This window comes from Apus apus, chromosome 2 (genome assembly GCF_020740795.1).
Source record: "Apus apus isolate bApuApu2 chromosome 2, bApuApu2.pri.cur, whole genome shotgun sequence".
Lineage (NCBI taxonomy): Eukaryota > Metazoa > Chordata > Aves > Apodiformes > Apodidae > Apus > Apus apus.
This window is the reverse complement of record NC_067283.1, coordinates 128,980,367-128,997,098: the sequence shown is the minus strand read 5'-3', so window position 1 is coordinate 128,997,098 and position 16,732 is coordinate 128,980,367. Positions and strand designations below refer to the sequence as shown.

At 38.5% G+C, this 16,732-nt stretch overlaps 1 protein-coding gene across 8 annotated transcripts in view; it reads right to left on the bottom strand.

Annotated features, from left to right (window-relative positions):
- Nucleotides 1–16,732, bottom strand: part of RALYL (RALY RNA binding protein like) — a 404,897-nt gene that overhangs the window by 35,168 nt on the left and 352,997 nt on the right. For 6 of the 8 annotated variants that reach the window (XM_051609901.1, XM_051609894.1, XM_051609897.1 and 3 more), the window contains 3 exons: nt 4,525–4,572; nt 877–1,040; nt 145–225 (listed from right to left, as the gene is read on the bottom strand). In XM_051609901.1, coding sequence (XP_051465861.1) covers nt 145–225; nt 877–1,040; nt 4,525–4,572 — 293 coding nt within the window. The remainder of the gene's footprint in view (nt 1–144; nt 226–876; nt 1,041–4,524; nt 4,573–16,732) is intronic. The other 2 variants (XM_051609902.1, XM_051609898.1) reach the window with 1 other exon arrangement.

Sequence of the window (16,732 nt, the reverse complement as noted above, 5' to 3'; positions counted from 1 at the left end):
AACCACTCTTGCAATAAGATGTACTGTTGGTGGATTCACATATTCCATGGTTGTGTGTAAGACAGCATGATGCTTTGTTGGCCAGTCTCGTACTGCAAGTATCTTGTTGAAGACCCTTCATTCTTTCTATTATCTGTTCCCTACCTGATCTTTCTCTTCCTCTTCCAGTGACGCTTCCAAGGACAGTATCACTCCACATAAGGGGCAGGGGAAGACAGGTGGGTGCTGAAAGATGCATGAAGAGGAAGATGAAGTTCCCAGGACATACTATGGGGTGGGGAGCTTGGCGAACATGGAGGGGGCAGTGTCTATTGTTCATCAGATCTTCTAAGGCCAACTCACTAAAGATGGGTTGAATAATCCCAAATTGCCAATCCTATTCTGGACTCCCTTAAGAACAGGCAAAGACACTTTGCGTGTTTGTCCCCTTCAAAGGAATCTGACAAAAAAAGCCCACACAACCCAAACTCCCTTGCCCCTCCCACAGCCCACTCCCCTGCAGCTCACATACAACCCTCAAGTCTCAAAATCAGTGTGCCTCTGTCCATAAAGCATTATTAGCTGTGCTTTCTTATCAGCTGTTCAAAGACCTCATGGTGCACAGACAGTCAGGATGATAGGAGATTTTAAACAAGCTTCTTCTGAGGTAAAGGGAGTGGGTCAAATGTTGTTGAAGGGATTTCCTTCAGAAGTTACATCAGTGTGCTCTTTGACTTGCAGGAGAGGCATGGCAGCTGTGGTAATCAAACTAGATTTTCAAGCTAAAGGCTGAGGGTAGGGAATTACTGCAACAGAACTATATAGTGGAAGGTGTCTGTTTGAAGAAATTACCAGGATCATTGTTTCAATAATATCCAGCTGATATGAGAAACTTACATTTGGATCCTGATGAAGAAGCCCCACTTGAGGTGGATCGTGATGCTCCTTTCATGGAGAAAATCCCTTTGCCTCTGCGAGTTGTTGTCACAGCCACACGAGGACGCTTCAGTGGAATCACTGCACGGGGTGGTGGGGGGACACGGCCGTGGTAATCAAACAACCTAGAAAAGATTAATTCAGTTGGACTCCATAAAATCTTCTTTGATTTCATGTCATGGAAGACCTGTCAACTAAATTTTTATGTTATCTTTGAGAAAATTAGCCTTTGAAACCATAATCACTTTATATCATAGTCAAATTAGATTTCAAGGACCTATGCACAAGAAGTGCCATATTCAGATTTCAGTCACAGACCACTGTGCAGCTCAGATTTTTTTCAGAATTAAATGAGGGATGCGTTATAGGACTGTTACTTGCAGTAAGGAAAATTCATAACTTGTTTTCCACAGGTCTGAATTATTTTACTGCACATAACTAACGGCAGTACGTTTTGTTGTGATGACATTTCAGCTTCCTTATTCCATGCATGGCTAAAATTCTAATTTTCTATCTGCTATCCTTAAAGATAGAAAAAGAAATTAACTTTTCTGAAGTCAACCATCACCATAAAGAAATACCTACTCTATATAGTGAGGGACCTGTGAGTCCTTCTGAATGCATAGAAAAGAAGTTCCAGCATATGTTCTCTTTATTGAAGAATGAATTGGTGTAGAATCACTAAAATACCTAAGCATGTTTAATTTAAAAAGCCCTGTTCAAACCAAAGCCACTGTAGCAGGTAGATATTCAGACAATTACAACTACTGTCAGTAAAATATACTCTACAACCAAAATAAACTAGTGTTCTGAAACAGATATAAAACATTCTTACAAAATATTCTTGAGTTTCTTTCGAATGATACTTGCAACTAGTAATTATGAAATGTATAACTGCTTGTTGAATTTTCACAATTCTAACTACTGTCACCCAGATGGACAGGTAGATACACATTTGAAATCAGACACACAAGAAACAGCAATTCCCTCATCACAGTGTCTAACAGCATGTTCAACAGGAAGCAGAACCAAACTGCTATCTTGTTTTCTAGCAAGTAAAAAACTAATGCTTAAATTCCAGGATCCTTACTGTTGCCTGTACTATAATCCATATAACCAGCTCCCTCCTTTTCCATAGCTGCCTACAAAAGGTGTCACACAGATCCTGTCACCCTCACTGAACTTGAACTACATGACCTTGAGTATTCTTACTGAATTAGCAGTTTGCAGACATTGCAAGTATTATCAAACAATTCTATATGAGGATAAACACTAAAACACTTATTTTCACTTTTAACAGAATATTATTGTTCATTGTCACTTTATCATGTTGGATGATCTGTATGTTGGTCACTATCTCCCATCTGACACTAATGGAAAAAATGTTTCAGAACTATGAGCTACCACACAGCAGATCATCATGTAATTATTCCTCCAAAGCTGATTTTTTTTTTCCAACAGTCCACATTTAGATAATGTAATGAAAGGCAAAATTATGCTTCATTTTTAAAAATATATAAAAAGACTGTTATCTAATATTACTATTCTTCTTTTTTTTTTTTTTTTTTTTCATCATGCAGAACTTCTGAGATTGGTGTTTTGTTGCACGAAATTCTACATATTTCAATGATATTATTTTAAAAAATGCCTCCTTTATCAGTTTTGAAGTACCCTGCCTGTTTTCCTTGTGCTTGTAATATGATAAATGATAAACAGAAATGTTCAATTCTAAAATAATTCCTTGTCCCAATAATCATTGATGTGCTTCTAACCATTCCGTTTCTTTAACCCACCCTTCTAAATTATGCAGTCCTGATGTTGCCAATCTGTCTTCACACAAATTTTATTTTTCAGCATTAACCATGCTTATATCTCTTTTCTGACCCTAGCACTTCTTTAGTCAATATATGTGTTCTCCCTTCAGAGAGGCTGGAAAATAAATGAATATTGGAGAAAAAAAAACAACCAACCAACCAAAAAAACCCAACCACCTACGTTTTGGGGTAAACAAAGCAGTTCAGAAAGTTCAGGAGTTCAGAAATTCAAAGAATCATGACAATACTTATTAATTTATGTTTCCTATAGTACATTGAACTGTTCAGGGGATTTTCTTCTCCATGCCTACCATATAGAGCTTTTCAACTTCTACTTCCATTAACTTGGATCTAACAGAGATCCTTAACCTCCTAAAGTTTTTATTGTCAAGAGACTGGTATGTTCAGCCTTGTGAGACAAACCTCACAATTGGGTTGTCTACCATAAATGTTCTGCTGTCTTAATCCTGAAAGATTTCTAAATCAGAAAATTAAACTATTGAATAAATTTGTGGACACATTTCACTGTCAGCAGTTTTCTGTAAGAAGACAATCACCAAGATAGATACCAAGCTCCACAGAAACAAGCTTTAGTGTCCCATAATTATTTATCTTGCAGTGGAAATGTAACCATTCTAATTGTTCATTTGTGCTACCCATACAGAATTTGGTAAAAAAAAATACAGACATGTAACTTCAATATTCATGTGGCATAGGTCAGAAACAGTACTCTGTTTAAAAACCTACAAATCCACTGATGAAATTTGGAGCAGTACCCTTGCAGAAAGCAAACACAAGCCTGTGAATGTCCACATTCTACAAGACATGAACTGCTCTTACTGTCAAGGCTGGAATGAGCAGGATTAAACTGCATTGATGATTTTAACTCCATACATATATAGCCACTAGTTTTAGCTCTGTTCAAAGTGAGCATGGACATTTCTGTGCAAAAATAACCTAGTAGCTCAAATTGAATCAATCTCAGGAAAAGCCAAAAACTAAAAAGCATTGTTTCTACATTTTTCCTATGGTGTTCCTAAGCAGCAAGGTGCATGGTACACTATAACTTAACTTCAGCGTGTAAACTGCTCCCCTGCTACTGTCTGTTGCTTTCTCAGATTAGAAAATGTTGGTGGAGCAACTTTTTTTTTCCCCTCTGACTCACTTGGCCTGTGCTAAGCCAGGCTGCTGTAATGTAAAGACACAACACTGCTGGATCATGAGTTGGTTATCTGTGGTCATCCATGTTAACCCTGTGTTGTGGTGATTCTGCTACATCTGAATTAATAAATTCCCACACATCTTTTCCTCCTGCACAAACATGATGTTCACCTTGTAGTATTGCTTCGCTCAAGGTCCTTTTAGACTTCAAGAATTCTTGGAAGACACATTTTAAGGAGGCATTCTGTATCTTTTCATACACATGGATGAAAAGACAAAGGCATGAGTGTCATACTGAAGATTTTTACAGCTCCTATATGGTCCAGTGAAAGTAAGTCTGGAAGAGCTCTGTAGGAATATACACTGAGCAATTAAACTACCATTTAAACTGTTCAGCACAGAAAATGCCCCAAACGCTCTTAAAGAAAGGTAAGACCAAAACAGCTTTTTAATGAGCATTAATTTGGTAGTGGCAATTTTCAGTGTTTTTGATACAGTCAAAGTCTTCTTCTGATAGGAATAATGAAATTAATAATATGTAAAATTAGAACAGATCTATCTAACCAAACAACGTGATTACATTATAAACAAACAGTAAAACGGTGAACGATGTAAAAAATATGAACACACATACCGATTGTAGAAATCATCTCTGTAGTAATCATAATCAAAGACATAACCGCTGTGGAAAAACACAGAAAAACAACAATGAACTGGTTTATAGAAAAATACACATTGGCTTACTTTCTTATTCCAAGGCCTTCTTCAGCGTCCTTTCACTTCTATTCCACAACCATACACTGCACATTATGTTAGTCAATGCTAGTTGTCAGCTATCACTGCAGTGTATTTGGAAATGGGAAGTCTGGGCCGTGCAGAACAGTGTAAGCAGTTGACAGCACACATAGAAAGGATTTAACACAGCACGACAGCTCTGTAATTAGAGCATCACTATAGTGTAATTCTCTGAGTGATCAAATGAAATGAGCACTCTAATACTGAAGTCCTCTTTTTTTCTGGGCTAACACAGCATAATCAGTGGACTAGGAAGACTGTTAAATACATGAAAGATTGTTAAATGAATAAGTAGGCAAGCAGAGATAAGAAAATGAATTTGATTTATGAGAAACATGAAAAGGGTTGGACTGCTGGTCCTTGAGTTCACCAAATCTTTTTTCATTATAAACAACAAAGGAAAAAAAGTTAGGAAAATGAATGATGCAAGCGACAGTGTTACAGAGATGCCTTTCCTCTCAGATTCAGAAGGGATTACACATACCGGTCCGGGAAAAGACAGGCACCATCATGGGAAACCAACACAGGTAGGAAATTGCAAGGGTCCAGGGAAAACTACTTTTGAGCTGTCAATTGCAAAGTCAATCCTAGATTGATCTTCCTAGTTTTGCATTCCATTGATGCCTTTCTACCTTTATGGTGAAGAAATAGCAATGAAGTCTGTCTTACACATCTGAAAAAATAGCAGCAAGGAGCTAATAAATGGTCTGCATGGAAAAGCCACATCTGTCTGATGAAGGGCTAGTAGCACAAAAAAGATTTTGCTTGCCTGAGGACAACTATGAATAGTAAAGGTTGAAAGGCATGAAGAAAGCATCACAAAAAGGAGAAACCTTCAATAAGAAAGCAAGAAGGTAGAGAGAGTTAGAAAGGACAACATGTTAGAAAACAGTATATGCTTTTTACGTGAAACACTTATTAAATAAAATGTCCCTAAGAGACAGCAGCAGGTAAGCTGTGTGTGGCAGAGGAAGCAGAATAACATTCAGTAACAGTAGCTAGACCTTGTATAATGATAATGTTTCTGTATTTTACTGTAACACAAAACTAGCAGATTTTTCCCTAAACTATGTGACAGCTCTTAGTTTGTCTTTCACTTTATAGCTAGTGTAAATGGTAGAAGGTAGCCAACCTGTTCTTTTATTTATGACTATTTGTGGAGAACTGGCCTCCAAAAAAACATGTCTCACTGAAATTGACTGTAATAGAGAGACATAACAGAAAAAAATAAAATAAAAATAAAGGAGAAACAGTGGCAATACTGCGGGGCAGGGGCCGTGGCTGGGACTTCATCCCAAGCTGCACATAGGCCTGGGAGGGGCGGCCGAAGCCTGCACAGCAATGAATGCTCATGTGTGGGTTGTTACTGCAGCGGCTGCTGCTGGTAGAAAGGAAAGAGAAGAAGACAAAAGAGAGAGAAGAAGAAAAAAACAAATAAAAGGAGCCGAGCTGAAAGCAGCTCTCACTGAGACCCCCACAGGCCATGACTTTGCCACCAGACCCAGGTCCAGTGAGGAAAACAGCATCAGACTCGTCGCCTCTCCAGCGCTCCTGAGATCATCAGAACAAAGCTCTTCAGGGCAATAGCAGTGCGTGGCCCTGCCACCCATGCTGTGCCCAAACTCCAGAAAGAGCCGTCCCCTGTGCCCAGGCACACGGCAGCTCGGCTGCCAGAGGCACCAGAGGGATGAAGGAAGCAGCTGCAACCGCCCCTGCTGTCCCTGCTGCTGGTGCCACCTGCACTGGATCTGCCACCACTGCCACAACTCGCCTCACCCCCCTGGCTCCAGGAGGCTGTGAGCACAACATCACCATCCAAACCTTTCATCTCTAACGCCTTCTCACCCCAGGTGTGTAATTGGCCCCTTACACGCACCTCGTCGACCCTATACAGGAAAGGCTTCGGGCTCTCTCTCTACCCTAAACTATAAGTCTTTTTTTTCTTTCTCTTTACCAACCGGGTACATTTACATATCCTGTTTCCCCCCCACACACACACGTTGAAAACTTTTACAGTAAAATGGTATTTCAAACACATAATCTTTGTGTGTGTGTGCTTTCGAGAGGACCTGCTCAATTGGTTACATACCCGGTGGAAGCAAGCCAGCCCCAAGCTAGGGACAGACCCACCAAAATAATTAAGAAGGCTATGCTGAATATATATAATTTTGTTTCCAAAAATCCTAATAAACAGGGTGATTGTGCCCTGCAAAAAGGTAGCTTCAACTCAAAACCGGGTTTGGACCGCAACACTATTCACAGTTTGCTAGTGGTTTTATTTAGTTGAATGATTAATAGCTGCAGTAAGCCCATACTTAATATTCAAGTTGCGTTTTCCATAGAAGATAACAGGCAATTTGAAGAAAACAGATCAAATTTAAAAGGCTTGTCACATGAAACCTTTCACCTGGAGTGACATTAGTTTAATTTGCATAAAGACCAAATAAATTCAAGTTTTTCAAGGTTGAAGCCCATGAAACTAATGAAGAATAATTCACTTTGCACCAGCTAAAGTCAGGCTGAAGGGCAGCCATGCCTTTCTGAAGCAACTCAACTCTAACCCATAGGATGCAATAATTACTCATGCCCCTTCACTGGGCTTTCAGTGTGGAGCTTACTTTTCATATACAAATATCATGAGCGAGATAGGTCAAAAAAACATTGCTGAGAATGGTGGCACTGATGGGGCACAGGAGCGAGAAGAGATTTCAGGCAGTTACCTGAGTGTGCTGGGGAAAAATATTGGTAGGCTTAAGAAAGGATTGAGTGTTTGGAAAGGCTAACAGGTTCCTCAGATGAGGAGGCAGTGGACATTTTGGGTAAGGAAAATTAGGAAAGGGATTCTGGTGTGGCAACCCTTTGTTTCCTTCCCTTCCTTCTCCTCTCACTCTGTCCCTAAACCACTGAGGAGTTTCTATCACATCACATTCTTTGTGCAGAATATTTTTATGTTGAAAATTGTGGCTTCTGATTTTTTATTTTTTTATTATTATTATTTTGTGTAGCATTTGGGATAATACATCTGAGAGGAGCAGTTTTGCACGAGTCAGTCCCTAAGAATTTAATTCTTTTGCTCTGTTCCCATTCAAGTAACTTTTGTCTTGAAACTGAACTCAGTTCTTTATGTTCCTTCAGCTTTGCCAGTGAGTTTCAGCCCAAGTGGTCTAAAGCTTATCTGTGGGACCAGAGCAGGAAAAAATAGCAAATTTTGGAGTCTGGTTATCATACGGCAGTGTAATCTATGAATGCTTGTAAATTCTTATGGGCTGGTTCTATTAACTTTGGTTAATATTTCATTGCTTCAGAAGCATCTGATACTATTATAATGTCTCTAATTTTCATCTGGAGAAACCCCAGCCATTCTCATATAATGTTTTACAGCTGAAACTTTTAAACAGCTCTGCTATTGGTGTTGCCTCTAAATGTAAACATAAGGTACTTTGCATTTTTGCATGGTTTAGTTCAGTAGAATCATAGAATCATTAAGTTTGGAAAAGCTGTTCAAGCTCATCAAGTCCAGCCATCAGCCCTACACCCCCATGACCACTAAACCATCCAGTTTTTTATCCAGCAAAGCATATGTGCATCCAGGCTGTGAGCAGCCAGCTTTCCTTAGAAGAATGATGTGGGAAGCTGTGTCAAAGGGCTTGCTAAAGTCAAGACAGACAACATCCAGAGGCCTTTCCTCGTCCAATAAGTGGGTTACCACTAGCATCCATTGCTACTGAGATAAGAGGCAAATACAGGTATTCTGTATGTAGCATGACATTCAGTCTCTGATGTCCTTTATAACCATCTCTATGTCAAAAGGTTACTGAACCCATGTCTGGGATACAAGATGCAAACATATTGTGGCTGCCAACAGTTCAGCCTGCTATCACAATTGACAAGCTAGCAGGAGGTGATTTTCTTATATTTCTAGTCTGAGTTTATTGTAAGTGATTTTTTTTTTCACAATTTAAGGACATCTCTGCTAAATAAGTCCCATGTCCCACAATATGGGGGCTGAGGACTCCAGAGGAGATCTCTGCATTCCCCACAGACCATTTGGGATCTCTCCACACTGACAAAAGGTGTTTCTGGGTGGAAGTACCATTCATACAAAACAGGAAGGAGCCAGTTCTGCACATACAGGGACTCCTTGCCTGGGACCACTGGCAAAAATGTGGCAACACCTACTTCAGTCTCCAGATGGGAATAGAATCCAGAGGTACCAGAGGTGGCTGGGCTCCGACAGAGCAAGGGGCTCAATTCTTTTTCCCTTTCCCATTACTTAGTGTCCTTGAAGAAAGCTGACTAAATTCAAGTGTTGATCATGGAGGAAAGACATTTATCCTTCCATGATATCTATTAAAATAACAGAATGGCAGTAGCTCTGTAGGACCTTATCTGTAGGTGTTGACCCACATGGAATAGGACTGGTGAAGGACGGTGAGTTTAAAGATCTTGGAAATCTAGATATGGATCCTTCTCTATATCCATGATCAGGATCTCTTTTTCCCTCTGTGAAATTTTACTAGCAGCTGTGTCAGCACAGGCAACAGGGAGGCAACATATTTTAGCTCCTGGGGTTAAGTGTCCTTCACTGAGACTGCTGAGTTAACAGTCCACAGATGCAAGACATCATGTGAGATCCTTAAAGGTTGGGGGCCTTATAAAAGCAGTTCCTTGTCCTCTTGGCTGTGAAGCAGTTGTCCCAAGTGTGTACCAAAAAGGCTGTAAACCAATGACAATGAAAAGAACCCAAAATGGATGACCTAGGAGAAAAAAAATCTCTTCTGTTTCTCCAACAGATCTCACTTGGCTTTTATCTTTTTCATTATTATTATTATTATTTTTTCTTTAAGTTGAAAGACAATGTTTCATTTGTAATAATATGTTGAAGATATTATGCTGTGAAAGCAACCAGTACATATCTCCATCTACAGCAATAATCGTTCACACCTGTGCATGCCAGAGGACAGACATGTGCTTTGGTCAGTACTGCGGTATAAAACACAAACCAGAAAATTAGCACAGATAACAACTGGCACTGAGATCAAGGTGACTGCAAGGCTTTTAACCTCTTGGGAGTTATTCCTTAGCAACCCACCAGCCTGTGTTATGGAGGCTGCAGGAAATCACTCACAGTGTTGAATACCAAATATTCAGCAAGTCGGAAGCAGGGAAAGTGGTTTCAATGAGCCTGTGAGCTGGTGGAGTCAGCAGTTTCCTAATGGCATTGTAAACAGGCAGATTACTTACCCCAAAACATATGCTATTTCTGCAGTATTAAGAACAGAACTGTGTGCATGCTGCTTCTCTTAAAATGGATGGCAGTAAGAGACACTGTAATGCTCACAATGAGGCAAAGAAAACTCATCAATAAAGTCTGTTTGTTGAGTAAAATCATGGTTCCTTTTTCTGACCTATAATCACTATGGCAATCTTTCATCAGCTGTCTCTTTTAGCTTCCTTTACTCAAGACAAAGCTTGATCTAAGTTGTGTAAGCCTGAAGAATAAAGGATTTCCAAAAAGACCATATTTTCTGTGTTTATATTGCTGTGCGTTTTCAATTTTCTTATTCATTTCAGCAGTTGCAAGTGTGTCAATCAGGCAAATGCAAGATTTTGCCTTTGCATCTCTGAAATACACTTATGGATGTTTTTATGCCTTTGTTTATCTGATAGTGTTGTATATTGAAAATATATTATTACAGTGTAATCTTTCTTGTATTCTGTGTACTATGCCCACAAAAGATTTTTGTAAACTAATGATCACATCCTGTTTGAAGTTACTTAGCTCCAAACACTAGTGAGTGTGACTTCAGTAGAGTTATTCTGACTTTAGAATAGTTAATGTTGAACAGACCAGAAATAGCTTCTGTTATTTTCATGGCAACAAGAATTTCTGTCTTGCGTGTGAGTCACCGTTAGCTGATATCTCTTTTTCTTTCCATAGGTATAAAGATGTGGTTGTAAATCACAGAAATTGACAAACCAGACGTAATGCATCTTAATTCAATTGACAGTGCTATCACCATTTCTACTGTCAATTGCTTCTCTGTTGTCAGGGTCGAAGAAAAATAATAAATACAAAAGCAATATTCCTTCAATCAAACTCTTTTTAGGAGGCACATATCAACCTAATGGTTGATACTAGTATTCCACTCACTTGTAAAATCATTTCTCTTGTCATGTAAAAAAAGTGCTAGAAATTGTTTCTCTTGAGTACAAAAGGGAATGGGTCTAAGTTGATGTGATGTTAAAAAAAGGAAGTGGGTGAGGGTAACTAGATGATTTAGAGAACAAGCAGCAGGAGATGGAGACTTCTGCTGGTAGAAAATTAATTAGATGGCAATGACTTTCACTAGCTATTGAAAAAAGGTGGAGATTTCAGCCCACTTTTCAGTGGGTGTTACCTACATTCCCAAAATGCATTAGTTAAATGGGTGGGCTGAATCCCACCTTTACTTTAGAAATTATTTTATTTTACTCATAGCTGAGGATACATTCTGTTTTGCAGTTCAGGCTGTATATTCTGCACAAAAGACAATATTTTCTAGAGCCTGCTTTTTGCTGACACACTTACTGTCAAAAGCTTGGAGGTTTAGAGCAGTAAAGAGGGAGATGGAAGAGGAAAAGTAATTGCAGAAAAGTATTTCACACTTATTTCCATAATGCAAGTATGAGGGAAAATAAGCATAGATGAAACCAAGAAATAACCACCAAAATCCTCAACCACTTGTCCCAAAATGACAAATGATAGAACATAACCAATTATTTGCATATTTCAATTACTGATCAATTTTCATAGTAGTTCTGGAATTGAAAATTAATGAAAGCTTTATTCTAATTCTACATGTTAATTTAATTAATAAAGGTAGATTTCCCCCCCCCTGAGTTGGAGGAGAAGTATGGAGTCAAAATTTTAAAAGTATAGCAAGGACTGTAGTACTGCAAATGTGTTTTTTTGTTTGTGTTGTTGTTGTTGTTTTTGTTTTGTTTTGTTTTAATTAATTTTTTTAAAAATTTATTTTATTTTTCCTGCGGAACTGAAAAAGTTTTGACAAACCCAACCTGAAGAGGTACATTTTGTCTCAGCAAAATATGTGTACATAATATAGCTGACACACAGTACTCTTTTTTCTAATACAGTATCTTTCTGCACACACTAGGCAGAATTTATATTCAGTATGATATGAGCTGTATTTTTTCCTGTCTTCAGATGCATCTTCTCTTTACCCTCATCATCTCTCCTGACAAGGATTTTTCCTATGAAATGTATTTTTGGAAAACTGTTGAACTTATGTTCTAACCTGAATTTTAGGCAAAACTTGGGCAAATATTCAAGGTTGCACATATACGATCAGGTAATTAAGTCACTTAGGCACTTCCTTGCAGAAGATTAGGCAAAGCTGGTGAAGCACAGGATAGCAAAGACATCAAGATTAATAACTCTGAGGATCAGATGGTCTGGGAGTTGCTTATGGCAGCCAGATAGGCACAAGAGATGTGGGGATTCAAGGGCAAAATTTAGCCCAATAATTTTCTGTACAACTAGGTGCCAAGTATTAGAATTACGCCTAATAAAAACTATTAACCGTGGCTGCAAAGACAGTGTAATCTTAACACTGTTAGTCTGATGCTTTTTAGAAACAAAATAGCTTTTGTATGTAAAGAATTATGAGTAAATCTACTGTCTCCCTGACCTTTCTCCTGTTGTTAGACTATTTTTTGTCATCTAAAGTAATCTCCAATTACTTATGTTTCCTATGGAAACATATTATATTCAGGTAATGAGAAAACTTTCCAGTATCCTAATCAGTGGCCTAACCATTTCCCAAGGTATCTTTTAGTTGTATAGAGTGACTGGAAAATTGTTTATGTCCATACGGTATTTTTTTCTTAATACAAGAGTAATGAGTCTTGCCTCTTAAAAGTGTGTTTTAAATTCAGCGTATTCAAGGTACTACTGTCAAACCATACATGTGATTGATTATCCAATTTATTAGTAATATTGTATACATTGCAGGAGTGTCATTTAGCTTTGACAAGTACAGAAGAATGTCGTGTCATTGACAGATGTAGGAATATGTGATTGATTTAGGCTTTGAAGTGTTTCTACAGCCTTTCACTAAACAAAGAGTTGATAAATTCAAATTGCAGTGGTAACACTGGGGCTGAAAGACTAACCAATTAAGATTAAAAAAAATAGTTGCTTGAAAACTTTATTTACTCTTCAGAGAAGCAGCCTTAGAAGCACTGAATGAAACAGAGATGCACAGTTCACAAAAGATTAGTCAATTACAATTACAATCATGAGAGTATGCAACGAAAAAAAATATTTATTGAAAATTACAACACGTGATTCCCTCTCCCCTTTTCAAACTGTCTGAAGGCTGAAATTAAATCTAATTCCATTCTCATTTACATTAAGTTTGTTGTTGCAATTTAAGTATTTTGGATTGAACAACTCAAGATTTAAACCAGCAAAATGGAGCCATGAAAGAGACCATAACTGTCAGTGTGTTGAATATGGCTTGTGAAGACAAGACACACTGCTTGTTTTTCTAAGAGTGCGCTTTGAAAGTCAAGATACAATATAAATGGAATTACCAGATACTGTGAATCTAAGACAGCATTCTTTTGTTCTTGACCTGTTGTGCAATAATTTCCATGGTAAATGGATATGGGAAGTGCATTGGATACACAGGAGATTCTTCTGTAACTGAGCACAGGACTAGACTCATTTCCAGTCTGGACAGAGATTAGTGGAAAGGGCAGTTGTGTATCACACAGGCGGTTGTGTATCCTCTAGAGCTGTGATAACTGTGCTGACTACACTTTCTGACAGTGCTCTAGTATACTTTCTGCATACACAGTGAAAAAAAAAGATTTGTTTTCTGTAAGTGACTAAGAAGTCACCAAAAAAAAGGAATTCCTAAAAAAACAGTGGAAAGACCTTTTGATTTACAGAAGGGTATTCAAATTACACCACTTGGAACCACCTCCTTGTAAAACCAAAATGAAGTTGTAGAAATCAAGAGATCAGATATAATTATTTATCTTAAATGTATGTCTGGGTTTTTCCATTATATTCATTCTTATAAGGGAAAGAGGATTTTTGTCCCAGATGAATCACCTGACTGCAGTATGTGGCAAAACAGCCTGATGGTCATGTTATTGGCATCACAGTTTCCCTGTAAAGTTTTGGTCATATGGTAGAGCTACTGATTTCTTGTCACACAGATATGATGTGAGTATGAATCATTGAGTTGAAAACTTTCTACAAAATTTTTCTAATTTACAAAAAAGTATTGTTTGACACTTACCAAAAGACCTTCTAACCCTTAAGGAACCCCCATATGGGTTTCTTTTGCCTGCTCTAGTGTCTCAGTCAACTTGCAAGGAGTATAAATAATTTACTCTCCTCCTCATTCGAGATTTTTTGATGAGCATATGTGATATATAGTTTGATCAGGTTACATTTCTGGCTTCAGGTTTAACCTGTTGCTGGCAATACCAAACTTTGTGGTGAGGTTGACACACTGAAGGGAAGGGATGCCATCCTGACAGACCTTGACAGGCTTGAGGTCTCATGAAAAGTGCATGAAGTTCAACAAGGCCAAGAGCAAGGTCCTGCACATGGGCTGGGGCAATCCCAAGCACAATTACAGGCTGGGTGGAGAATGCATTGAGAACAGCTCTGAGGAAAGGGACTTGGGGGTGTTGGTTGATGAGAAGCTCAATGTGAGTCAGCAGTGTTGTGCTTACAGCTGGGAAAGCCAACTGTGTCCTGAGCTGCATCAAAAGAAGCATGGCCAGCAGGTCAAGGGGAGGTGATTCTCTTTATTCTGCTCTCATGGGACCTCACCTGGAGTACTGTGTCCAGCTCTGGAGCACACAACACAAGAAGGACACAGAAGTGTTGGTTTGGTTCCAGACAGAGGAGGGCCATCAAGATGATCTTCTATGAAAACAGGCTGAGAGAGTTGAGGCTATTCAGCCTAGAGGAGAGAAGGCTCCAGGGAGACCTTGTATTGGTCTTCCAGTACCTGAAAGAGGCTGATGGAAAAGCTGGGAAGGGACTTTTTACAAGGGTATGTAGTGATATGACAAGGGGGATTGGTTTTAAACTGCATGAGAGTAGATTTAGGTTAGACATTAGGAAGAAGTTCTCCATGGAAAAGGTGGTGAGACACTGGAACAGGTTGTCCAGAGGAGCTGTGTGTGCCCCCTCCCTGGATGTTTTGGGGTTGGATGGGGCTTTGAGCAACCTGATCTAGTGTGTGGTGTCCCTGCCCATGCAGGGAGGATAAAACTAGATTATCCTTGTGGCCCCGTCCAGCCCAAACCATTTTATGTTTCTATGATTTGTGCGAAAGGCACGCACATATAGCCACATTCAGTGGCTATAACACTAGAATTGAGAATATTTTTAATCCTACTTAGGAACAACATTTACAAATGTTTATTTAGTCTTATAAACCCTGGCAAAAATTATTCTATGTATATAACAATTAAATATTCATGCATTTAGACTCTTATTTAGAAAGACATTCTAACTCAACTAAGATACAGTCACCATCATGGTTCTTAGACAATAATCTGTATATCCACTTCTTCTCTTCCACATAAATAATTAAATAATATTTTAGATATTAAGAAAATGACTGCACAAAAGAGGACTCGGGGAGCTTTATGTTTCTCTTATTGCCATTTTCTGTGGCATGTATCCTTACATCATGTGGTCACAGTCCCTCTCAGATTTGGGCTTCACTTGCACTGCTATGCGTCAGGGCTAGTAAACATTTATAAAAAGTTTAATGTCAGGTGCCTTAGCACTGTAAGAAATGCACATTAGAAGTTAACAATACAGACACATCTTACACTAAATTTGGTTTTATATCATCTATCGAGTTAAACTACCATAAAAATTAATGCTGAGAATTGCCTCCAGTATCTCTTCCCAAACCACAAGACTCTGTGAAGGAATGAATGCTGTTAAGGTCTCTGTCCCTCTCCTCTTTCCCCCTCCCTGCCTTTTTGCTGAACTCCCCTCACACATTTTATGCCTTTTCCCAGCAAAACCACATTACTGTTACTCACTGTTATACTACTTACATGACTGGAATGTTATTTTTCTATGAATACTCTACACAGCAAGGCAGTTTTATAGCCTATAAAACACCATGCAGAATATGAAATACACCTAACTACTGACACCTAGACAAGGTCTGCTTGAAACCAAGTAATATTTAATTCCAGATTTAAAGTGTACTCATGATCAATATGTGTGTATGTGATAAAAAGATTAGTTTTGTGAGGAAACAAAGCCTGATTCGATACCCCTCAGGTTCCTCCATCTCTATTAAAGATATGAACACATTGGCATAATACTGCTACATAAGCTACACTAACGACCTCTAATTTTGCTTCACTAACTTCACTATCTCAGAAGGTGTAGCATCCATTTCTATCCCACATCGTCTTATACACCAAAAAAGGAAAGATCTGCAGGATCTACTATATTACTTGAGAAATGCTTCAGTTTTCCTCATTTATGTATTGATCCTAATGTGTCTGAAGGTGTTTGTTATTTTCAGGTAGTCAACAAAGAGTTCATAGGAAAAAAACAGTCTGAAAGATGGTAATTTTTCATTTTGACTTTGTGTTGTTCATAGTGTGTCTGGAAATCTATGTGTAGTTTCTGATGCTTGATTTAGGTGGCAAAAGAATAACAAGGCCATACCTAGTAGGAACTTTATTTTGGCAAATAATTTCTTTTGATAAAATTCCCAATTTTCTGGGACTCGAAAATACTTTTTGATGGCTACCTGGGCGGTTATGAAAATATCTGACAAAAGTAACTATGGAACAACAGCTGATTCGGTCTCCCATCCTTAGCTCTAATAGTCAGGGCCACAGGACACCAGGGTGAGAGAGTTCAGAAAAGTTGTTATTTTATAAAGCATTCAATACAACTGAAACTCTGTATTTGTTGGATATGGGTTTATACTTCTTGTATTAAACAAATGCTCTAGCATTAGCTACAGAGTCACCAC